The 26297-nt window shown below is 34.1% G+C and overlaps 1 protein-coding gene across 3 annotated transcripts; it reads right to left on the bottom strand.

The window, feature by feature from the left end:
- Positions 1 to 949: 949 nt before the first annotated feature.
- On the bottom strand, positions 950 to 26106 carry Prim2 (DNA primase subunit 2). Of its 3 annotated transcripts, none has more exons than XM_089243296.1 (13): positions 26055 to 26106; positions 20644 to 20810; positions 16958 to 17070; positions 16456 to 16550; positions 15535 to 15655; positions 14687 to 14782; positions 14346 to 14483; positions 13571 to 13717; positions 11964 to 12146; positions 9999 to 10125; positions 7682 to 7764; positions 6662 to 6824; positions 950 to 1180 (listed from the first exon to the last, which is right to left on the bottom strand). In XM_089243296.1, exons 2-13 carry the CDS (start codon positions 20798 to 20800, stop codon positions 1050 to 1052), a joined length of 1554 nt encoding a protein of 517 aa, XP_089099422.1. In that variant the 5' UTR covers positions 20801 to 20810; positions 26055 to 26106; the 3' UTR covers positions 950 to 1049. The 3 variants fall into 3 exon arrangements, with proteins under 3 accessions (XP_089099422.1, XP_089099421.1, XP_089099423.1); XM_089243295.1 differs by having other exon boundaries at positions 951 to 1180; positions 25957 to 26074; XM_089243297.1 differs by lacking the exon at positions 20644 to 20810 and having other exon boundaries at positions 951 to 1180; positions 25957 to 26065.
- Between the last annotated feature and the right edge of the window lie 191 nt (positions 26107 to 26297).

Raw genomic sequence — 26297 nt, 5'->3', positions numbered from 1 at the left:
CGTAACTTCAACAAAAGTAATTTTGACCACATGTGCATCACCATAATCTTCAATTATTATCCAGGACTATTGGCTGCTAAGCCATTTCCCTGCACGATAAGACAAACAACTTTCTTGTTACCATCAGAGGGTTTGTAAAACTTCCTTAAAAAGGGAATTTCCCCATTTACGACGTGTGACGTCATTTCGAAAGGGAAAAAAAAGAGGCTTCATGCCCCACAAGAAATTCCTTAGGGATTGTTTTCATAAGCGGGGATTTTTTAATGAAGTAGGGAATTTTTAGGGACAATTAGGGATTTTTGTGATTTTCGTAAAAATTCGGGAGATTTAAGAACTTTTCGGGAGATCGAGCGATGAAGATAAAATTCGGGAGATTCCCGAAAAATTCGGGAGACTTAGCCACTGTGCTCACTTCAGATATCATCATAGCTGCTAATTTTTGCTAAAATAGAAAAACACAGATGGAAGGAAATAAAACATGGCTGTCTTAACTGAATCAGAGACCCCCCTCGGGCAAAGTGATTTTTTTATCGGGACCCTTCTACCTGGCTAAAAATACCTGCTGCCAAAAATTTGACCAGATATCATTTGTATGAGGCCCTTGTTGCACTTTAAGTGCATAACTGACTAAAAATCACAAAGGATCAAAGTGTGGATTCTATAAAAAAAAATTACGACAAATTTTAGTATTTAAGCACATTAGTTCATTTAACCTCTTCCAGTACAAGGGCAAGATGTTTCAGCCAGAGATGGAAGAAATACTGTAACAAAATCGGATAGTATGAATAGAAAACATCCACTTCTTTGATTTCCTAAATGTTAAGAAAGACACTGGTAGTTCAGCTATACATTGTTTGAATTGTCGCTAAATGCCTGTGTGGAAAGGGTTTAAAAATTAGTTATAAGCAAAAAAATGTACCTCAAATTAAGTTGCCAACGAACAGAAGAGCAGCTTTTTGGCACAACAATTTTATTTGCGCAAGCCAAATCAGAGTAATGCATGTAATGCTCTGCACTCTAAGATGAAATAAAATTAATTTTTCAGTCCGTCAGATCCCTTTCAATAAATCTTCAATGTCCTCCATGTCAATATCAGCAACCTCACTGTCTGCAACAGTCATAGATGAAGCTTGACTACTGCTTTCATACAATACTGACTTTTTCGTAACAATGTTTTGACCTTCATGGCAAAAAAGAAAAAAAAAGGTCAAACATATTAATTTTATTACCTGTGGAGTTTTTTGCTATTTTTTTTTTAAACTTTTCAATCACTGATGGAAATATATCGTGGCTTTTCATTGTCTACAAACATCACAATAAAATGTGGGGGTTACTGCTGTTATGCTAGACTTTGGATTGCTTAGCCCAAAAAAAAAATAGTAACAATGAAATGAAAAGGAGAGAAGAAAATATGATCAAACCAATTGGAGTATGCAAATTAGCACCCATACATAACTATCCATTAACTTTATGACCGAGATGGTTGTAGTTAATGCCAACATTTTTTTTTCTTTTCCTCTAGATATGTTAATTTTTTTTCCTTTAAAAAAAAATGTTCGATAGACCACCATGATGACTTGGTAATCTGGAAAATCAACATTGTATGAACTCGGCTGCATGTCTCAACCACCACGGCCATTTGAAGGAAAAAGGGAAGGGGGGGGGGGGGAAAAAAACTGGGCTTAGGCTACAACCATATCAGCCCATTTTATTCACAAAGCAAATGGGCTGATGTAGAGTTACTAAGCTAATTTGCATACTCAAATGGTTTTATCCCATTTTTCTATTCCTTTTAGCGTTGCCATTTTCTTTGGCTACGTGATCTGTGGTCAAGCATAACACTGCAGACCCGCCAACCTTCAGAAAGTAAAAATCCTAAACTTCTTTACAAAAAAATCTGGCAAACGTACTTTGCATACAAATTACTTTATGGCCATAATAAGAACATAAGGTGATCACATTACCTATATTTTTCGGGACATTCCAATATTTTTCATCATTTGCTGTCGAACTATTCTAAAGAAATGCTCTTTTTTTTTTTTTCAATGAAGATTCCTTAAATTTCTATATTTACTGGACATCGTTATGTTAGTTTTTTTCCGTGAAATCATTCTAATTAACAGATGTTTATAGAAGCCCCCCAATTCCCCCTACCTGCAATTTTTAACTTGTTAAGAATTAAAAAAGAAATAGTTACAGAGGAAAATAGCGAATTCAATATTTCTTTTCGTCAGTTTTTATTAAAGTTGAATGTAATAATTGAAACCCGGCTATATGAGTTCAGAAGCCCCATAAACATGGTGAAATCCGACATCACCTGGCTAAATCCAGAAAGTTGGCAGGTCTGTTACTGTAATAATATACATATAAAATTCACAGAACTCGTAACCTGCCCTACAGATCATTGTCTAATACACTGAAATTTCTTTATACTGTCACCCCTTTGAGAGCCTGAAAAAAGTGATGTAAAATTGATAATAGAAGTAAAAGGAAAGACAAATTCTAGGGTAAAAAGAAAACTCAGCTATTTCTCTCAAGACGGTTCGAGTTGTATCACTCAAGTTACATGATCATGTGTGTTCACTATCTCCCTGAATACTTCTTTGGCATATCCCTCCCGTGCTAGTATAGTTTTTTCAAGAGTATGATCTTGTCTTCCAGCCATGTATCCAAGCCCAACTCCTCTCCTAATATCTAGGTCCTGTTTGAGGCTGTTCATCGAGTACAACATAGTAGTTTGACTGCAACCACACTATTATTTTTTTTTCGTGTCAGGGCCACACAGCTCAAATTTTTACAAAGGACCACCCTCTTACACTCAATGACCAGAGGACTTGTTTTCCCTGAGTCTTGAAACAGCACAACTGATCCTGTGGATCTGCGCCAGTAATAATTCCCTGCTTCCAATCCGTAGTTACATCCTTTACGATAATACAATTTCAGAATGAAATAACTCAAGTTACACGAAGTCTAAAAGAACGACACTTTCATTATTCATAGGGTAAGCCATTATGTGTGTATCCCGGTCAAAAAATTCACATGGAACTCTTCCAAAACTGATCAATTATCAAATATCTAAACAAGATCTCAATTTCTCCAGAAGGTTCTGCTTTTTATGTCTCCTAAATCTTACACATACAGTTGACCCAGATTTAACAAATTGGAAGAAAAAAATTGTATTCGTTAAATTAGGGTCAAATTGATCAGGAGTATAAACATACTAGAAACAGCAAAATTTAAAAGCTACTTACTTTGGGGGGGTTGTTGTTACAACTTATTTCCGACAACAATTGAAAAAAAAACCCCATAAAGTGAAGAACACGATGTATGAAAAAATTGCTTGATAGAAGTTTGATACATGCAACATTTTTATCAAATTCTGTTTCGAAATTGTAATTTTTTTTCACTAATCGAAAAACGTTTTCTCTTCAATGACCCCCCATTCTTTACTTGTCAAGACAGGGCATAAACTTTAAAAGTAACTTAATTTTTTTTACTGGAATCTAAAGAAGCGGACAGCATAATGCTTTATGGTATTGGTGTTACACCAATTGCTGAAACCACATTCTGAGAATGGCTTTTTATTTTCACCTTCATTCAGAAAGGAACAGATTCTTGTTCCTCCCTTTTTTTTGTCTGCCTCTTAAGAAAGGCTGGAGGTCAATTCCTGAAAAGTCAAATCTTCAGTTTGTGGTTTTGGGTAATGAGGAATAGAACTTTTTTTAGGCAGTTGAAAAATACTTGTTATATCGAGACTTTAAATTCATTTAGTGGTTTTTACTTATATTTTTACCAGAATTTCAAAAAAATAAATAAATCCAGGAATGATTCTGAATGAATTTGTGGAATCAGAATTTGTTAAATCGGGGTCAGACTGTATGATGGAGGTAAAGGGTACATTACATAATAGGGATTTTACGGGAAAGTTAAGGTTTTTTAAGAATGTCTTTCCACATAGCCAGCCTGTTTTATAAAGTCAATATCTGTTATATTTATTGAAATAAAGGACTTAATGTCCTATGCCTATGTGTAGTGTAATTAATGCAAATTAATAGCGTAATCCCAATATTTATGAAAATGGACATAAGTGCCCTTTCTGTCCAACATAAAGATTACATATACATTTTCTAAATGGTTAATGAAGATTTGACTTGAATGTAGCTGCAATTTCAACTTGACAGATTAAATTATAAGATGTCTTATGTATAACTTACAATTTTAAGCAACGATGAAGATAATAACGATTCAAGACAGGGGTTCCTAAACTTATTTGGCTTACTTTTCTATAGTGTGAAGAATAATTTCTTGAAAATTTCGTGAATGAAATAAAATTGATGCAAATTTTTCTGTAACTTGTAATGTTAAAATTAAAGATTGCAAACAAAGTATAAAAATCATTGATTTCTCACGGAAACTGTAAAGAATCAAAATCAAATTTACTTGCATATAGGACAAATCATGATTTTAGAGATCAAAATAATAGAGACTAATTATTATTAATTTACACTCATTGCCATAAAAATTTGCGCACCAAGAAATAATTGTGGGATCGAAACGAAAGTTGGCCTGAAGGTACATGTCGGCAGATATGCAAATGATTAGAAATGCAGCGTGATTGTGCATTGCGTAATGCTACTAGAGGGCGTTGAACTTTGTTCTCCTTGGAGTATAAAACAGGTAAGCAGAGCTTGCTGGAGTGTATTTAATCGTTTGCAAAGGAAATGCTGAGGTAGACATGCCATTACCCCGCCATCGAAGACCATATGAGCAGTTGTCAGAGTTCGATAGGAGAAGAATCATCGGGATGATGGAAGCTGGGTGGTCAGCTCGGCGAGTAGCTCGTCAACTAGGCCGTTCTGATTTTACTGTGAGGAGGTGTTGGGACCAGTGGGCAGAAGAGACGTCATTTACACGGCGACCTGGTTCAGGACGCCCTCGACAGACCAGTCGTCGAGAAGACCGTCACATCATCTGAAACGCACGCGTAGAGCCAACTGCCTCATTGGCCGCTATCCAGACACAGGCAGCAGCTTCACTACGGGCCCCTGTGTCTTCCCGAACCATCGCAAGGCGCCTGGCTGAAGGACATCTGGTATCGTGGCGCCCATTACGTGTGCTGCCAATGACACCCACCCACCAACGCCTCCGTTTGGAGTGGCGTTGAGCACGACGGGATTGGACTGCAACGGAATGGAACCAGGTCGTCTTCAGCAACGAATCGAGATTAAACTTGAGCAGTGATGACAATCGTGTTCGTGTGTGGAGGCCCCGTGGTGAACGCTTCAATCCTGCCTTCGCTTTACAGCGACACACCGCTCCCACAGCTGGTGTCATGGTATGGGGTGCCATTGCTTACGATACACAGTCACCCCTAATATTGATCCATGGCACAATGACAGCCCAGCGGTACGTCCATAACATCCTTCAGCCACATGTGTTGCCACTCATGGCAGGGCTCCCAGGAGCCATTTTTCAACAAGACAATGCTAGGCCACACACAGCAAGGATGTCACAAGACTGCCTCCGCCACATTACCACCCTTCCCTGGCCTGCTCCATCCCCAGATTTGTCACCAATCGAGCATATCTGGGATCATTTGGGACGGCAAGTTGGACACCCTACGAGGTTGGTCGAACTAGAGGCGCATTTACAGCAACTGTGGAACGAGATGTCTCAGGACATCATACGGAACTTGTATGCCTCAATGCCCGCTCGTATCGCATTGTGCATTCACGCTAGAGGGGGTCCAACAGAGTACTAAAACTTCTGTTCACCTGTACTTTTTTTCTGCAATAAATGATCCTTTTTCTTGGATTTTCTAATCACTTACTTATATCAACATAGTACTTACATGTGTAAAATTTCGTTTCATTTCGACGACTTCTGGGTGCGCAAATTTTTATGGCAATGAGTGTATTAATATAACTCCTCTTTTTGTTTATTCTCAGATAACATAAAATGCATGTATTGAGGCAATTAACCACATTTTCTTAATGCTATCATCTTTCACACACATCTACGTGGACTCTTACTTCGAAAGTTTCATTAAAACTCTTTTTTTTTTTTTTCCATTCCCACTCCATAAAGCATTGTTCTCCAATCCGTTGAGTGCATTTGAAATGTGACTTCGAGTCCCAATGTGATCACATTAAGCGCTGTGCACTAAAAAAGGCAACAAATCCTTCGTTTGGACATATAGAATGTGCTTGAAATAGAAGTTTTCGAAGCAGTGAAAATTGATCCTATATAACTTAAAATACATAGGATATAAACGTGATAAAAACTTCATCTTATACGTGAGTAAATACAGTAATATAAAATACATTTATTCATTAAATTAATAAATGTGTGAAGTTAAAACTAAAAATATTTTATATTATTTTGGTACTAACAGTTTCCGTGAGAAAATATTCACGAAGAAATAATTTTATACTTCTTTATATTTTAAATATTTAATTTTCGCATGCAGAACATGTTCCTTATGGCCGTATTCACCATCAGAGTTTAACTGCAATCACAGGTTAAAGGTTTAGTGATAGACAATGATTGGTTAAAATGCAGAATTTAACCAATCCGTTTGAGATCTCTAATCTTTTGACTTGGGATTGCAGTTAAACTCTGTCGGTGACAACAGCCACAAGAGATGCAGAATTTTACTCACTCTTGACAGTTTTTGGAGCTTCGCCTTTTATTATTTTCCGACTACGTTCAAAATACTGGTTCGGATGGTTAATGCCTTCATCAACAGTCACTTCATTATGGGTGACTTCAAAGTATCGTGTGCAAGCTAACTGATAGTGTCCTTTTGATGCCAGGTCAATAATCTGTAAATAAATAAACAGGAACCAATAACTGAGAAGGTTTCTGTGGCCATCAATAAAATAAGAGAGATAACTAATCGGATTGCTCGGGACTTCTTGTCTAATCACATTTTTTTTTTTTTTTTAAATAAAGATTCCACTCATGGGACATCAATATAATATTTACTTTGACAATCAGAACAAGCAGCCTGACAGGCTAAAAAAAATGAGTACACGCTATGATCAGTGGTTGGTCAGTTGTTGAAAAGCCCCTTGGACTTCTGGATACAAAAAAAAACCTTTCTAATTGAGTACTCAGTTACATGACTTAGACACCTCCTGATGATGTCAATGGTTGGTGTAGGGGAAACAAATTCATACCGATGACAGCAGACAGCCTTTTGTCCAGAAAACTTTCCAACATACAGGATTTAAGTTTGCTGAGTAAAAATGAAAACTTATAAAAACTATATACAGTCGACATTCATTTCTACAAACCTGTTCTGATAATTAGTTCATAAAATCAAAAGTCCATAAATGGGAGATGCAATGAAAAATTACAGGAAATAAAAAATAAGTTATTCATTTACCTTTTTGATGATTTCCATAAAAATCACTTATTTTTGTTTTCTTTATTGCAACATTTTGTTAAATATGAGATTTCATAGAATTGATGTAGAATACATTTCATACAAACACTTCTCTGAAATATTTTCAGGATGGTTGCATATTAAAATACTGATAATCAAATTTCAGTTGAAGCTATAAGTTCTCCAAACATTTTGAGATTTATGATTTTCACATGTTAAATGTGTAACACCAATATGAATGATTCCATATTGTTTAAATTTATGTTAAAGTCAAATTCATCAAACTCTTACCTCTGTGGATGCAGTGTTGCCAATGCGTAACCTTTCAAGCTTCTGCCTTAGGTGAGAGCTATCATTGTGCTTGAAAGGACAACCTTTGAAAAATAAAATGCATGTATCACATTTAATAATACAATACTTAAGAATATTGATTTCAGTCCCTTGTTACAAAAATTTCCCCCTACAATATTAATACCCTTTATCCCAGCTGCAAACCCTCCAGGATTTTCTAGGAGACTCCTGAATATCAGCTCTCCCATACTTCCAAACACTTTTATATCTCCTGAATTTTCACCATAACTGCAAAAAATCTTTACCTTTAGAGAAAACGTGTTGCCACTTTTTTTTTTTTCAATCTCAAAATTACATCAAATTCACAATTATGCAATCTTTGTTCTCAGAAGTCATAGGATCATGGTGATAACCAGCATTCAAGTATAGTGAAAGAAAATCAAATTTGCCAAAAAGCCAATGCCCATTTAGTCACTTGACAGCCAAATTGGCAATATGACTTGTAAATGTACATGACCACAGGTTCCGCTTTTTGCTCATTTGGTTTGAGTTTAATAACATAAAATTTGACCAACTTCTGGATGGTAATTTGCAGTTGTTTGTGATAATTGGGTTAAACTCTTCTTGGTACAATGATATCCTCAACTACGATAACTACCTCTATAACGATATTTTTCATATATATATTTTTTAGCTCTTTTCTTTAACGAGTCTCTATGGAACTCGTTTTTTTTTCTGTTTTCTTCTCCCGAATGCTTGTTGTGGTGTGTTATCAGACTTTTTTCACCTTCTGCACCCCCCCCCCCCTTTATACTTCTGACTACTCCCACAGATTAGTATTAGTTAGCTCTTTGAACAACCTTCTTTTTGGTATTACCAAAAATTCTCTTTGGGTATTGTCTGTCCCGCATGCAGAGAAGACTTCATTATTTGAGAATGGCAGCACTATCTGACTGTTTGTTACTGTAGTTGTATGTGGGTTTTTTGACTCCCTTTACCGGACACTTTAAAAAATGAAAGTAGTAACAAAACAAATGAACACCCTCCCCCCGAAAAAATTCTACCTACATAATTTTTACTAATATTAAAAATTTAAAAGATAGACAGAATAGAAAATATATAGAGAAAAATATCATTGTAGAAGGATTATATTGTTATATCGAGAAACATCACAATCTCACCGTGCCACAGTTATTTCAGTTTTTCAGTCAGTATCTCATCAGAAATATACTTAACTAGCTATAATACCCGGCGCTGCCCGGGTTTCTTCAATGAGGCTTTTTGGATCACGTGATATCCCCCTGTTTGAGGGACATACAAACTGTGTCTAAGGTAACCAATATGAGGACTTCCTGCGCGACTCATGACAGAAACAAATCTAGATTTAAAGAAACGTAGAAATGAATAAATTAAAAGACAATACGGAGACATTAATTTTCATGATTGAGAGGATATAAATAAGGGGCCATTCAAGTATTGCGTAAGCAGATTTTTAGCAATTTTTGACCCCCTCACCCCCCTTGTCATCAAAATTTCGTCAGCAGCTTAGAATATTTCATATCTTCAAAAAGGGTGGTTGATGACATAAGCAATCTTCAAACCTCCCCTCCCCCTTGTCATCAAATCCGAAACCCCCCCTCCTTGATGCTGACGTAATACTTGAATGATATATATGAATATGGCGATGTGGCCTGGGTATCTTTTGGTTTGACGGTATATGTGCAAAATTTGGTGACGATCGATCTGAAATTGTAGATTTGTATAGAGAACATACACATACACAGAAAATCAATTTTATATATATAGATTATAATTAATTAATAGATCGATATTGGGCAAAGTAAGAGCTCATGAATACATTTTTGATGATACTGATGAAAAACTGTGGCACGGTGAGATTATGATGCCTCTCGATATAGGCCTTCTACAATGATATTTTTCTCATGTCTGCAGAATATTGTTGTATTAAGTAGATTCACTGTTTGTCTGGGAAGATTTTCTGTAAGTAATTCAGATCTGCATGAAAAAAATCTCCTCCAATTTATATTCTCCAAGGTTGGCAGCTATACATTTTGATGAGATATCAATGTTTTAGCATTAAAAATACTCAAAATTATAATATTTACACACTTCTATAATAATTATGCTACTCCAGTGTCATTATATTTTACATATATTTTCCCCAAAAATTCTTTCCTAAATGGTTTTTATTACCCTTGTAATGTTATGTATATCTACTGAATGGTGCATAATTTTGCATAATAAACTTCAGTATGCAGTGTTTAAAAATAATACTCAGTAGAAGAGGTTTACCTACCATGACAATCCATAGGACCAGGCTGATTTGATGTTATGATCTTCATACAACTGTAAGGAGTGAAGTTTGTCCGCTTCCCTTCTTTGCCATAATTGTATCTCACTCCATATGCATATTGCCTTTCGAACTGTGCAGAAAATAAAACTGAAGTTATAAAATTTCTGACACAATAAATCAAAAGTAGTTAAAAACAATTTTTTTTTTAACATGAAGTAAGTCTTTTACATGAAAACTACTGCTCAGAATCTTCTAGTGTATAACAAAACTTTTTTTTAACAGAAAGCATAAGATGTGTATAAAGTCCATTAAAACATTATTTAAGTATGTACGTGATTCTAAGGACATTTTTTAAATAAATAAATAAATATAACCTTTTGATACTTTCTATAAAGTACATGTGGAATTTTATATCTATATGTATTTGATAGGGCTACATCACCAAACACCAACTCTGGCCACATCGTTATATTGCAATTTACTGCCATTAATGAGATGGGTTGGAAGCAAAGGCACTGTCTATTGATGGTTGCCTCAAGTTCATTAGGGAAAATATCTTATGTATATCCTCTCTTGGGTTTGAACCCGGGATCATAAAATCAACATTCATGGTGGTAGACGAGCATTTACCACCACGCCACTCGGGCACTATACAAATACAACGCCACAACAGGCAAAATGCCCAATGAGGTGGCTGAGAAAAAGATACCCATAAAAATATGGATGTCATACATTTCAAAAATATAGCAACCTAATTAAAAATGCAATTAACAAAAATTATAATCAATATATACACATGATAAAATATTATACAATGCCCATAAAGAATACTTATGGTTGTCTTACTATTATCTGATAGAACTGGGAAACGAATAAAATTTTCAACTGGTTAATCTAAAATGTTTAACAGATTAATTTAATGTTTTTCATACCAATATAAGGTTAATTGATGCTATAAAAATATATTTTATTCATTTTCCATGTAAACAAATATAGGAATCAATATAATTAAGAAAATTAAGGCTGCCCGCTTAAAGATATTTAATATGCTGAATACTTCACTTGGATCTTGTAATTTTTTTAAAAAATAATCAGTTCTTTTATGTTAGTCACAGATTTCGAAACTACTTCTGATTATACTGTTGCTCGTTTTCCTACATAGAAACTCCTTCCAAATGGTACATGTGATGATAAGAGCTGATGCATGCAATATGCTGATGTGCTTGTATGCTGATGCAAAAACTACTGCTCATACAAATACAACAGGGCCACAACAGGGAAATTACTTAATAGCCTCACAGTTGTAGCAATAAATTTTGGTTCTATCTTCTGAAACTTCCACTGAACTCTAAGATATCTAGTCTTTGTTAAGCAAATGCAGTTAAATTACAAATTTTTTATGAAAATTATTTAATTGAATGTTAATCGGAGTGATCAAGTCAATTATCTCATCTAAATTTTTTAACTGCAATCAATAACACTACTATTGCTTAATTGCACATGCATACACATTCATCTACAGAATTTCTAATGAATTGGTACATGCTGGAATGTATGTCTACGTGTTGTGAACCGAACGTGAAGTTCGTTTCTGTGTAGTGCTGCCATCTACCATCAATTTTAAGAGATGCCAAGTGATAAGCCTGATATCAAATATTACTAACACTGATTTTTTTTCTTAAATTATTTATTATTTATTAAAAGTGATTTTGGGATGCTGATTCCTATTTTGTCAGATTGGCTTCAGTTTTTGAGATAAAGTGAAAATCAAATTTCAATAATAATACAGACTATATTGAAATAGTGAAGCATATGCATTATTTAAAAACTAGAGCCAACCCAGCAAAAGTAACACCAGTTTTGAAATTAGCAATCCAAAAATACCCTAAAACAGTTTAAACTTCCTTGAGAACTCAATGTTTTGCAAATAGTCCTAGATAAATGCATACACACGGATAACTAAAATACCTTGTCAAGATCCATGGTTTTTGTAAATTCTTCCCTCCAGAATCTCATAGAATCATCAAGCGTCAACCCAATTCCTTTCAGATACAACCCATACTGAAGTCTTCCAAAATATTTCAGATGATGTGTTTTACGAAGTGTTTCATGCAAACTTTGCATGCATAGTGGAAAAGATGTTTTTGAAAGCTGAAAAAAAAAATAAAAAAAAACTTGAAGACAAATCTGATACATGAAAATGTCAAAGATTTATCATGTTAATTAAAAAACAGCATTCATGAAACCTTCTATTGTAATTCAAACTGACAAAAGTTCTCATATGCAAATTATTCTAAAAATTAACCATGTACATGAAAAAATAAGAATGAATTAAGGCATCTCTTGCTTTATGCAATTTTGCTATAATAAAACTTTTTAAAAGTTGATTTTAGAAATTCCAACCTTCAAAATTCGGTTAGGATTTCAACTTTAATCCTGGAAATGGGCTTGCAAATTTAAGACAACATAATTAAACTCTTTGATGACGAAATACGTTGGACTTGATGATGTAGTGGAGACAGATATGAGAGATGTCTGATACAAGTCGCCAGATCTCACTTATAAACAACGTTTAGTAACACATTGACAATGCTTTGAGAAATTCAATCAAAAAAAGTGGTTTTAGTAAAACTAGAGTTTTTATATTTGAAAGAAATATGCAAAATTGTCTGGCTTTGCAATAAAAGTAAGGAGGCAAAAAATGCTGCTTGTCAGCTGAATCTTGACTGTTTTGAGTTATCAGCCTATCATAACAGGCTTTTCAGGAAAGAAAACATCCACACTCACTAGAATCAATGAGAAGTAGTAATAAGTAGGTATTTTATTGATATGCACCACAGTGCCAATCAAGGAAGTAGCAGAGGTATTATAAATGAGAAGTATAGTAAAAACAGAAGTAGTATTAATTTAAATCATTCATACTGGCTAAATTCACTCGATTTATTAATGAGTTTGAATAATTGAAATTTATCTAAAAAAGGGCCCCTTTTGCTCTGTTGGGTTCAATTTTCTTAATCCTTCTGAAAAAACCAACCCGCCTATCTTTTCCCACGTTAAATTTAACTTAATTTACATGATTTCATCTTACGGGACTGTTTTGCAGAACTAATTAATCATGTAAAGTGAGGGACCCATGCATATTAAACAACGATGATACAATAACATGGACTTGTTTCTATTGATTTACAGTTCACTGCAAGAAATTTAGTTTAATAAAGTGAAAGCGAGCGTAATGTTTATGTTACAGTCAATGCCTGAAATCTGGGCAATTTGCAAAGTATCTGGCCACTTCCTATCCACTTCGCAAACCGATCATACTTTGGCTGTAACATATATGCACATATTTTAACATGTATAAAGAGCCTCCTGATTTTTTGGGTTTAAAATTTGGAAAAAAGTTGAAAAGATGTATATTTAACATTATCCATGTATGAAAAACTCCTATTTTTGGGATCCAATTTTTGGTAAAAAGGGGTTCCTTATACATGTTGAAATATGATAAATTGAAGAGAGATGAAGAAACCTCTCATTAAAAAAATCACTTTAAAAAAAGCAAATAAAACTATCAAATTTACTTCATCAAGCATTTCTGGATGCACATCACCGGTGAAATTCATTTTTCTTCTATTGAAATCAGCAACCACATAACGTTGATGGATTGTATTCAGTATGTTCAAAAGTCTTTTATCTTCTTGGAGTTGAGGTAATGCCCTAGAAGTTATCTTTGGGAAATGAAAGAAAACAAAAGTTACTTTAATAAGAATTGGAAATTAATCTAAACAGAGCTAAGTTTAAAAAAAATCAGCTGATAAACATTATTTAAAATAAAATTTAAAAAAAAAAAAAAAAAAAACGTTTAACATCACAAATGTCATTTTAAAAGCCATATAGGTGTGGAGTAGTTCTTTCTCAAGATTCTTTAGGCAAGTTTTATCTATTTTTTTAAAAAGCTACAGAATGTGAGAATTCCTACATAGCATGCAAAAATTGTCAAAGTGGTTCAAAATTAGTCAAACTTTAGTATCTTGAAATGATTCTGGAATTTCAATTTATAGAAGATACAGTAAAACCACTCTTAACAGACACCCCTCACATGTGGTTACCCCCCTTTTACGGCCAAATAATATTTTCCCCCCTTGTATAATAAAATTGTCCGCAAAAGAGGTTTTACTGTATGGAATATTAAAATCGATTGGAAATGTAAAAAATTTCAGTTACAGAAGTTTGTAAGTGCAGTGTCATGTGAAAAAAAATTATTTAACACATAATAGCACATGTTCATGTAGAATAAAAATACATATGATGGCTAGAATGAATTTGATGTTTTTATTTTAAATTACTGAAAATTACCGCCAAAGCTTGCGAAAGATGACATCTGTAAACCGACACAACAAGAGACACAAGATCAGGTTCACTAATGTAAGCAAAACCTTTCTTCAGGTACACTTTTCTAGGTTTAACAAGGTCCAAGACTTCTGTAAAGGGCACCTAAAATTAAAATAAGTCACATTAAATTCTAAAAGATAAAAAAACTAAAATTTGATTCTTCTAGTGATTAAAAAGTTTTTTTTTTACTGCTCAAAATAGTAGCTTTTGAAGAGTTTTTTTCCCCAATAGTTGGTAGAAAGAAATTTTTTAAAAAGTCCAGAATTGTGCAGCAAAACTAAATTCAATGGGTTCAGTTTGTTTACCTTGTAATAATTCATTGTTTCAACTTTTGAAGCTGTAATTTTGTATGTACAGGCAGACAGCTGATGCAAATGGTTAATCTTCTCGGAATTTTCTATCTGAAAAATAACATTTTAAAACTCAACACAATTCCACTAAGAAAAATCAAAGGCATGAGTATCCGTCAAGTTGTTAATGACATTCATTTTTTAAAAAATAATAAGAGCAAATAAGTTAAACCACTGATTTCCAAACAGATCAGCTACTGGGGGCACAGTGAGAACATACACGTCCCACTAGGTAGATCTAATTCAATATGGTGTGGCTTATTAAAACAGGCATCTATTTTACTGTTGATATATGCATCATGTAAACATGTATTCAAGTATATAAATCATTTGGGAATTTGAATTGTTTTTTATTCAACTAATCTAGCTGTACTGTAAGTGTGAAGTAGGGCCATGCTCTGATTTAGGCCACAATGGAGGAAAAAAATTGATACACAAATGGGACCGCAGGCAGACCATGGAAATTTTCTATGATGCGGTCATACTGGTACAGATGAAGGTATGCGAATAAGGGAGAAATTCAAGCAATCAATATAACTTGATGTAGTCAGCAGTGCCTATATAAAACAATGGATATGTAGGGAAGCTGTTAGATCGATTTCTGCCCCTATAATGACAGATTATCACAATTTGAGTGTTCTTGAGCATGGCTTAGTGGTTTGCCTCCATGAGATGGATCATAGGATTCTGTTGTATTGGGCTGACGGATGTGTAGGGAGTATGGAGAAAAAGCCCCATAAAGTCATGGACCCTGCTATCCTCAGAGAACTGTTCAAACAAAATATAAATTAGTGCAGACTCACTGGTTTATATTTTAAATCATTGAGGTCCATGAAATTCTTTCGGTTTTCAGTAGTTTCAGATGAGAAACGAAGTTTGAATAAGTCCACTTCTTGAGTGAGAAACCAATTGCGCAATACATCACTGGAATGAGAGGAAAAAATTATATTATGATAGTATTGAGACTTTCGCTAAGCCATAAAATGGAATGAGAACATAAAGCTACTTAAACTTATTTAATATCAGATCTCAGCTAGTACAACCATTTCTGAAACCATATCTCTGGCTTATTATTTGATTGCATTAAAAACTATTAGTTTCTTACAAGTGCTGTAATGACAAATTTGGTTAATCTCTTCCTGGCCAAACCAAAGTGTGGCTTGATCAGAGAAATTTTATGCCAGTTAAGTCAACTGTCCCGATATTGTTTTGTGTCTAGATCGGGCAGACATTTTCATTTACAAGGGAAGTTATAGTCACCAGCAACACAATATTACATAGTGCAGGCATTCTTGATTTATTTGGTACCAAGGATCGATCCTTCAGCATGAGCAAATAGGAAGATACATTATATGCAATATAAGGTAATTACATGCATAACTGGTAATTTTGCATGATGTTACTTAATATTAATTTAAACACAAGTCGACAGTAAAACAGGAAATTTTAGAATACACAAAATTTTGAATATATTGAGTAACTTTATCAAAAACTTAATGTGTATTTTTAAGTATTTATAAAAAACAATAACCTATACACAAAAAGATAAGCTCTTGCTTAAAAAAAAAAGGGGGAACTGAAACCTTGATTTTCTTTTTATGAGAATTCCCATACAACACCAATGTTGACTTGAAACGAGGAAATACATTTAAAGTTTTGTATACTTTTTTCATGAATGAAAATGAAAAAAAGATTTTAAAAAAATGTATGTAAAAGATTATTACTTTTTACAATAAGCTAGCCTCAGGATGAAATGGGATATGTGATCTCGCTTCCTTTCATCATAGATTTGATCTGTGACATTTTCTGCACTGACATTCTATTAAAAAAATAATTATGGTGAGAAAACAAGTTTAACTGATCATGCAAATATTTTAGAATTAACATCACTTTAATCATAAGAATAATTTTAACAAACAATGAAAAATAACAAGTTTACTCGTTATTATAACAGATGTTGTCTCATTCAGGTATCAAAATTTTTATTTTATTTATAGAAGACATTTACATAATTATGTGTTGCCAATGGAAAAAAAATATTATATATATTTACTTGAAACAAAAGCACATTTTCCCATCCAAAAAGTGAACCTGTTTATACAGGTGTGCATTAGAACTGGTGGAAATACACAAAAATAAAAAAAAGAAAGAAAATGTATTTTTGCATTGGAGAAATTTGAATAAGGTACATGTTTGATTCAAATAAATATGGTAGTTAAAACTTACCAACTTGAAAAAGAATGGCAAGTTCTGCTTTTTCAGGTCAGATACTATGGCTTGTTTATAATCATCAGAATGCTTCATATGTTTGACGCCAGCTTTTTCTATTATACGAAGAGCTGGAAAAAAATTAGAAAATTGAAATAAAAATACACTGTATTTCTTGGCGAATTTTTTGCATAGTCGAAAGCACTACAGCATAAAAAAAAATGTTTTTTTAGTGTATGAGCTGCATCAGTGTAAGGGCATCACCTTTCCAGGAAGGAAAAATTAAACATTTATGTAATTACTATTTTTTTTGCAAGATGGTAGGCTATTTGCAAAATAAATGACAAAATGCTCAAAAACGTTTCTGAATAGCTCAGATAAAATTTAACACTAGAAAGACGGACGGGGGTCATTATGACCCTGCACACTGTTTAAGCTTGCATATTTTTGCTAAGAATACACCAAACCACCTGGCTTTTCCTGAATTAGCATGTTCTTATTGTATGCGAAAGTTTTTTTCGTTATCTTTTTTAACAACGAAGATACGAGCGAATAATACCTAGAAAGATGGAAGGGGGTCATTTTGACCCTTCCTTATATCCTAGCACATTATGCGGTAAATACTGATGTCATCGTCACAATAGATATTTTTAAGTAGGTTATAATCCTTCTGAAATTCTTTTTTTGCATTTGACCTTCCGTGTGACCTTTCTTTTCCTCCCATTCTTATCTGCAAGTGTCTGTCACAGGTGTGTAATTTTTGGTTTTTGTCAAGCATTCTTTCCATAGTATCTGATAAATATTTTGTCCTGGGACGTAGAAAATTTGTGTGCACGTGATCATTTCAAACAGTTTAAAAATGGTGAGAAAACATATTTACTGAAGAACTACTCCAGGAGTTGCAAAGATTAGATGAGAGAAACTCTAGAAGCAGTGATGATGAAAGTGCAGTAGAGCATGAGATCTACCCTATGCCGAACTGTGGAGAAGCAAGTAGCGGTTCTGATGACGAAGATTTAAATCTAAATAAAATTATTTCTCCAATGCTGCATCCAATTGATACAAAATAGAACGCCATTGAGAAATAAGAAACGTAAAATCGTGAGAAATGATACCTTGTCGAAAAAAAGACCCCAGAAACAGTTGCCTATAATACTGAAACTAAATATGGAGTCGACATCGTGGATCAAATGCTACGATTATACACGACCAAGACTGGAAGTCGTCTGTGGACAATGCATGTATTTTCTAACATTTTGGATATGCCAGCGATAAATGCTTGAATTTTGTACAAACAAGTCACAAGAAAAAAATCACTCAGAGAACTTACATATTACAGTTATGTGAAGAACTCTGTACTGAGTATTTCAACTTGAAAACTACAATTCAAAATATGATAAGATGCAAAACACCTATTGATGGAGACAAAAAATGACAGAAATGCCCAGTGAGAAGGAACTGCACACTCAATAAAACACTTCAATCTTGTACGCAATGCAAAAAACCAGTGTGCAGCAAATGTGCATCGAGAGAGGTGATTTGTACAGAATGCTTTGAGTGCTAGATAAAATCAAAATATATTAACAGGCCAGACTTTTGTTTTTTGTGTTATAACTCTATTTATGTTTTAAAAATGATATACCGTGATTTGAAACATTAAGGTATCCGAAAATTGCAAAAAACTATGGGGGGTCATTTTGTCCCCATCCCGTCTTTCTAGGTATACTCTCGCGATCCGTCTTTCTAGTGTTAAATATTGTATAATGATGTTCAGTCAATTTCTTAAAGATTGTGTTTGTTAAAAGAAAAAATTGTCATTGACACCACAGAGGAATCAGGGCAAGCCCATAGCTGGAAATTTCGTTTGGAGGGGGGGGGGGGGGAAGTGATAGAACAATTAGATTTGGCCATCTTTTTCCCTTTTTTCGGTTATTTTCTCACATTTCGGGGGCCCCGCTATGCCCTTGAATCTGGGTCATAGTAGATAAGCTGAGAAATAGAGTAATAAAACAAATTGAGCAACCAAAGATAAAAAATATGAGCCTCTTCACGCCAAATTCTATGACAAAAAATGTACAGGAGGTTTTTCAATGTTAGAAAATAAATTCAGAAAACATGAATGAGCAGAAAAAAAAGAAAGAAAAGGAAAATGACCGGCATAAATGGTATTTCCAAAAAACGTTACAGTATATATTGTACAGTGTAGTCTACCTTTTTTCCAACAATGAAAGCCTGAAAAGGGATTGAGTGTTATGATCCAGGGCTGTTTCTATTTTGCTGATTCAGAATCAGTAATACAATGTAGTGGCAAAATCATGTCAACTCAGTCATGTGCCAGTGTATTTAATGATTTTTTAAAAAGTCTCACTGCAGAGAGCACCAGGCCTACAACGTTCAATTATTCAATTATTACGCTTCACTCATAGAAAAACTGATGGCGGATAGCAGTACTACACATATATAACAAGCATTACACAGAAACAAACTTCATATAAGGTTCACAACAAGTACACACATTCCGGCATGTATCATTTCATTAGAAATTCCGTAGAGGAATGTGTATGAGGTACATGCACAGTTAAGATGTAGTATTTAATGATTGTTTATCCACCAATAGATATTGTTTCTTTGAAACTATAGTATATTTAAAATAGATTTATTGATCTCAAATTGTGAAATATTATCATAAGGTATCATTTAGATTGGGGTTTTTTAACTGATGGGACATTAGAGGATAGTAGGTGTGTAATCTCCACAATTTTTAAAAGAAATCGAGACTAAATTATTTCTGAAGGAGTCCAAAAAAAAACAAAAAAAAAACATTTTATAATTATAATTTTGTTTCAGGAATGTTGTTTTTTTATCATAATTTTGCAATAAATAGTTTTGCCTTTTTTAGTAATTAAATCATTAAAACTACAGGTATCCCTTGCTTTATACAACTTTGTTATATTTATTCATACAATTTTTAAAAGTTGGAATTTTAGGAATTCCAGCTTGCAAAATTCAGCTTGGAATTTAATTACAATCCTGGAAATGGGCTTGCAAATTGAAGATATAACATAGTCAAATCCTTTGACAAAGAAATACAACAAATTTTATGACGTAGCCAAGTCAAATACTGATACAACTCACCAGATCTCACTGATAAACAACGTTTGGTAATACATTAACAATGCCATGACAGATTTAATCAAAAAAAGCGCTTCCAGTAACACTAGAAATTTTATATTTGAGAGAAATATGCAAAATTCTCTGACTTCGCAACAAAAGTTTTTATAAGGAGGCAAAAAATGCTGTTTGTCAAATCTCAACTGTTTTAATAAAGAGTTATTAGCCTATCATAATAGGCTTTTTATTAAAGAAAATATCCATACTCACTAGAATTCATCAGAAGTACTGAAGTAAAAGGGTATCAATTCAATTCATTAATATTGGCTAAATTCATGGAATTTATTCAAAAGTTTGAATTATTAATTCATTAAAAAAAGTTCCTTTGCTGTTAGGTTCAACTTTTTTAATCCTTCAGAAGGAAACCAACCCCCATCCCTATGATTTACATGTTGAATTCAATTTACTTTACTTTAATGAAGTGTTAGAATGTGTGAATTATTTTTCTGAGTGACTTTTTTATGACATTACATCATAACACATTCATTCGATCAAAGATTTTACAGCAGTAATGTCTTGGTTTCTTTTAATACCTAGCAAACGTTCCAAAGCTAGCTTCTCAAACCCCTCCAAGCTGATCACTCCCTCAGGTGCATATTTGTATAGTTGAAGACCATGTGGATAGAAATCAAAATTACGCTCTCCTGTTAATCTGGCTCGTTTCCTCCTGATACCTGAACTTAATAGCATCTTACTAAATCTGTGGTTAAAAATAAAATACAATGATTAAACATGAATGCATCTTAAAACATATTGTACAGATAAATATCTAACAGACTTTTTAAATAAATTCTGTTAAAAATAATTCATGTTTATTAAAAAGCACAAAGATATCATGGTGTTACAAAGACATTTTAGTTTCTTAGTCTATAATTTTGTTTGACTACTCATGCTCAATCAAGGTAAATGAAATTTAGCTGATTTTTCAAATGATAGCTGAAAATCAAGATATGACAGGCCTGATAATATATACATGATGCATATTTAAAAAAAAAAAAGTCTGACCCCAATTTAATAAATTTTTTTCTGAAATTCAGGAGAAAATATTGGTAAAACTCCTATTTAATAAATAAAAAAGCCTCGATGTAACAAATATTTTTTTTTACTATGCAATTTTTTTTTCTTATTTCTCATCACTCAAAACCATAATCAAATTTGACTTCAAAGACATTAACTTTCAGTCGTCATTTAGCAACAAACAAAAAAAAGGGGGTATAAGAATCCAAGGCTGGATAAATCAGAAAAAGATCTAGGCACCAGAAAAATTTTTTTATGCGTCAAAAATATTTTTACCCGAAGAAAAAGGTAAAAATAGTATTTCTTTTGACTTTTCAGTGCATAGTGACCCTCTTTTATGGTGGCAGATATAATGTTACAAATTCCAAACATTTTGTGTTGCTATCAACTTGCAATTTAGTAACTACACAAAGAAAATTTTGGGTGCCAATAAAATTTTTTTAGTCGTGATGGTGACCTGGCACCTGTGATTTGTCCAGTCCTGCAGGAATCTGCTCCTTTTTGAGTAAAGGATATAATAAAGCTATTCAGAGTGTACGTGGGAAAGGTCTCAGCAATCAGTGTCTTCCAATACCATAAAACATTGCCTGCATGTTTAGATTTTGACAAAAATTTGTGACATATCAAACAAATTTCTATCTCAGTTTTTTCATGCACATTCTGACTTTATTCAAGTTTTTTTTTACAGAATTCTTTACATTTACTTTCTTTCAAAAGTAAGTAGCTTTTATAATTTGCAGTTTCGAGTGTGCTTACGCTCTTGATCTATTTGACACCAATTTAACGAATAAAATTGTTTTTCCTATTTGTTAAATCAGGGTTTGGCTGTAAAACATTTCACTTCCATATATCATAAAGTTTAGCATTCTAAGGGAAAAAAAAAACCGATTCAAAACAGATTTTTACCTTTTTTACTCCAGATCTTACTTTTGTATTTTGTGTTCAACACTAATTTTAAAATACAATTATCAAGTGGACAATTTTTTCTCTCTCATACACCCAGCTCCTATATGTTGAAATAGAGTCAGATCTTGTTCTAACAAACTAGACTAACAAAAATTTTTGTTAAATATGGATCCAAAATTACTTGCTTCCTGGGGTTCATATTGCAAAATCTTAAAAAATACCCTGCTGAAAAAATTAGGGGATAGAGTATTTTATTTAATGAAAACTGTGGTTTTAAGAACATTTTCATTGCCAAAACCACGGACATCATAAGGTATGCAGAAAGAGGAAGATGGCTTGCATAGCCATTAATCAAAGTTTAGTAATTTTCGTGGGGAAAACTTTAAATGTTCATTCCTATACATACCAAATAACAGAAAAGAAATATAATTGATAATTTTATTGTAACATTAACAGAAAAACGTTTTTGATATGGTCAATCATTTCCTCTGAAAGACGGCAATGCTGAGACATGCACAAACCTTGAGACACGCACTTGATAAGTATAGCAACTTGGGGGAGGGGGGTTTGAGGGAATTTGCTTCATCTCTAAATAAAAGCAGTTTACAGCATTTGGACAATCCATAACAGTGATGATTAATTGATTAATGTAGGCCTCTACAAGCATTTTTTCCAGTATGCCCCTCCCATACATGCTCAATGGGGTCCATGTCTATCAATCATTCTGTATGTGTGTGTGTGATCAGTTTGTTCATATTATTGGGGTGGGGGGGGTTTCCATAAAATAAAGAAGTTATAGTCTGTGATTACTGCCCATAAAATCGAACTAATCAATTGCTGCAGCTAAAGGGAAAACAAATAACTTGAGAACAACATCTCGACCATCTGGACACTGAATGGCAAGTGTCCTGATTCTGATGATTTATAGTAGTGGGTTCGCAAGCTTTATTGGAGCGTGATCTATTGAGAAGAATTTTTTTTAGTGACCTTCATTTGAAAATAATTTTATTTTTTGGCAACTTGCTGTCCCCCGACTTTTTGAACTTAATTCAAAATAAAACAACTGCAGTCATTTGTTGTCAAACAGTTTCACTAACTTGTTTCTTGCTTATAACACTATTTGAGAGAACAGCTATTAGAGGAGCTTTTGAGAATTTCAGTGTAGCTTCACTGAGTTCAGTTACTCCTGGGAGTACGTTGACAGAATACTTAATTTTGGATTAGACTTCTTTTATGGAAGAATAAATATACTTTGCCTAATAACACTAAAAAAAATTCACCAACGAAAAAGGCAAATACAGGAAGTTACGAAAACATCTTATGCATTTTGACATGCTATGGGCGTTGTTCTCAGAGGATAAACTTTCTTGCTTACCGAGGGTCCCGCTTGGACTGAATACCAAACCTTAATTCTCTGCTGCTCAGCAGAACGAAAAATATACGTCTGCTCACATCAAACGCTGTGATCAAAATGAAGCTGAGAGCCTGCAGGCAGGTCTTATCTACCATCCTGATTGGCTGCTTGTGAAATGGAGCTATCTGATTGGTCTATTTGAATTTTCTTACAATTCCTGCTCGCAATGAACTTTAGCTATGGCGTTGTGATTGGGAGTTGTTGATTGTTGATTCATTGTCGTTTACCATTGCTGCTCACTGCTGGCAAGAAAGCCATAGATCCAAATTTCAGAAAGCAGTAGTTTTCCATAATGTGACTGAAAACATGACTGATTTAGACTTCTACGAAGGTACATATATTCCAGCCTACAAAAATATATTGGTTTTTTCCACTTTGTTGGTTGTTTTACCACTTTTATGGATAAACAATAATTTCCCCTTATAATAGATGCATGCATTTTGGCCATGATTCTATAAGCAGGGTCACACCAAATTTGGTGATTATTATTTGCTGCCAACTGATTACCTTGCTGCTTTGGCTCTTTCAAAATTTTTGATTAGCGACAATAACTCACTTCCATTCAACATGCTATCCTTATCTATTTTACCATCATTTTCATTTCTTATTGTCGCCAGCATCACTGTTATCATGAGCATCTTAGGTCTCATCGTGTTTGTTATCATTGAAATTTAGTGAGCATAGGCTGAAGCTTTGTTCATCATCATCATCATGCATTTTTTGCTTGTGAGTTTTTGAACGTTTCCATGACATTCTTCAGTTAGGCGCTTTCGTTTTTGATAGAAGTAGGTGTGATACCAGCGAAATAAACTATAGTCTTTTTGGTCCAAAATGTGCCCTTAGCATGGTTCAGAACAGTGACTGTGCCAAGACATTCTGTAGGCATTGGGTTTGCTAAAATAGGAACACAAAATCCAAACATAATAGGTTAGTGCAAATCCTATGACCAATGGGTTCTCTTATGGTTCCAGAATTTTTTTCCTCGCAATGTAATAGCGTGCAAAAAAGACAACCTTTTTTTGGCAATTATATTTTTGTCAGCATTTTTAATTTTCACGATGGTGATATTATGCAAGCAAAAAAATCTATGTCGACAAGGTGCAAAACCATGAAAACTGAAATCACAAAATTTGGCATAACCCTGCTTACGGAATCTTAGATTGCATTTCAAACCCCTGATTAACATCAAGAACAGCTTCGATATTGGTCACCACTTCCCTTGGAGACTCTTTTCCGACGATAAGTAGCCAAAGCCGAAATAATGGCACTGGGTTGCCCTATCTGTTCCTTATCCAAATGGCGCTAGTTACTGTTTCCTCTTTGGCTTTCTAAGAGCCACCTCTCAGCTCTTTCTCTTTTCTTACAAATGATGTCACCCTTTTCCCGCGGTCATTTGAATGATTTAAAAAAAACGTTTTTTCTTTCCTTCCCACTTTCCTTCTGTGCGTACAGTATACATATGCAGCGAGTATGTGGTTTGGATATCGCTCTATCAGGTCGTACCTTCGATATTTATTTTACTGACTGAACTCAGACTTTTATGCCCTAATCAGATGGACCATTGTTAATTAAAAAGAATGGATACCTTAATGACCTCGACAGCCAATCAGCGCACAATACATCCACACTGGCTGACCGGTGTGGTTCTTCTGCGGCTAATCGGGTCTCGGAGGTGCATGTAGAGAAAAAGTCAATGACACATAGGCGGAGATTGACTTGGAAGTATAGGGGGGGGGGGCACGATGATGATGTCATTTCATATATACATTAGATCAGTTGACTCGGGGGCAATGCCCCCCACGCTATCTCCGCCCATACAATGACAATAGATGTACGAAGCCTTTCTTGCTTGCCACGGAGACTTACATACAAATAACCTCAGATGATGCCTGCCACAGATGTGGGCAAAACGCCAGGAAGAAAATCTCCTAGACCATGCCCTAATAACCCGGAAACCCTTTGCAAGTCATTCGCAAGTCGGATACCTTATTGTTTTGATGTTTGGTCTAGATCATAGTTTTCTAACCTTTCTTGTCCCATCACCCCCTTCTTCACAAATTTTTCCTTCCAGCGCCCCCCAACGCAATCTAACCCATAGAATCCTATGCTATACTCGTAGCTTCTACCGCCCCCCTGGAACATTCCATCGCCTCCAAGGGGCGTTAACACTTACGTTGGGAATCACTGGTCTAGATAGTGATATTCTTATTAATATGCTTGTTAGTTTTCATCATTGTTATGTTTTCTAAGCTGGTGATATTTATTCCTGACGGTCTTGGCGAACTTTCATCGGGCCGTCGGACGTGTTTGGCGCTAAAAATCGCCAGGCGATGACCAATAACGTTGCTGTTCCAACGGTCACCCCCTTTTTTTAAAGACGAATTGTTTTTGTTTCACCGGTGTCCACAAAGAGAGGTTTTACTCTATTTAAACATCGAAAATTTTAAGAATCCACAAATATTTTCTGTGGATCTAATCGATAAAACATACATTTCAATCTAATACTCACTAAATCACAGCAGTTCACTTGACAAAAGTCATACAATACACAAATAGCTTTAAATAATTAATAAACAACACACAGCCAGCGTTACAAAAAGCATTTACCCGCGCAACTTGCTTCACTTTGAAAATTTCTAGTAAGAATATCAGTGATGGTGGTCCCATTCCAATACCTGATCAATCACATGTGGGAATAAATTCGATAAAAAATATGATTTTCATTGAAAAATATCTGAGAAAATTTTATGAAATGTGAGTAAGTAAATATATTTTCATGTTGAATAACGATGGAATTCCATCAAAGTAATGATATTTTATTTTTCCATTGAGTGGCAACAAAAAGTTATC

Source organism: Pholcus phalangioides, unplaced genomic scaffold, assembly GCF_987345545.1.
Source record: "Pholcus phalangioides strain wild (caught in Gottingen) unplaced genomic scaffold, Ppha-v1.0 ptg000015l_1, whole genome shotgun sequence".
In the NCBI taxonomy this organism is placed as follows: Eukaryota; Metazoa; Arthropoda; class Arachnida; order Araneae; family Pholcidae; genus Pholcus; species Pholcus phalangioides.
The sequence above is the reverse complement of the archived record's forward strand: the minus strand, read 5'-3'. Positions and strand labels throughout refer to the sequence as shown.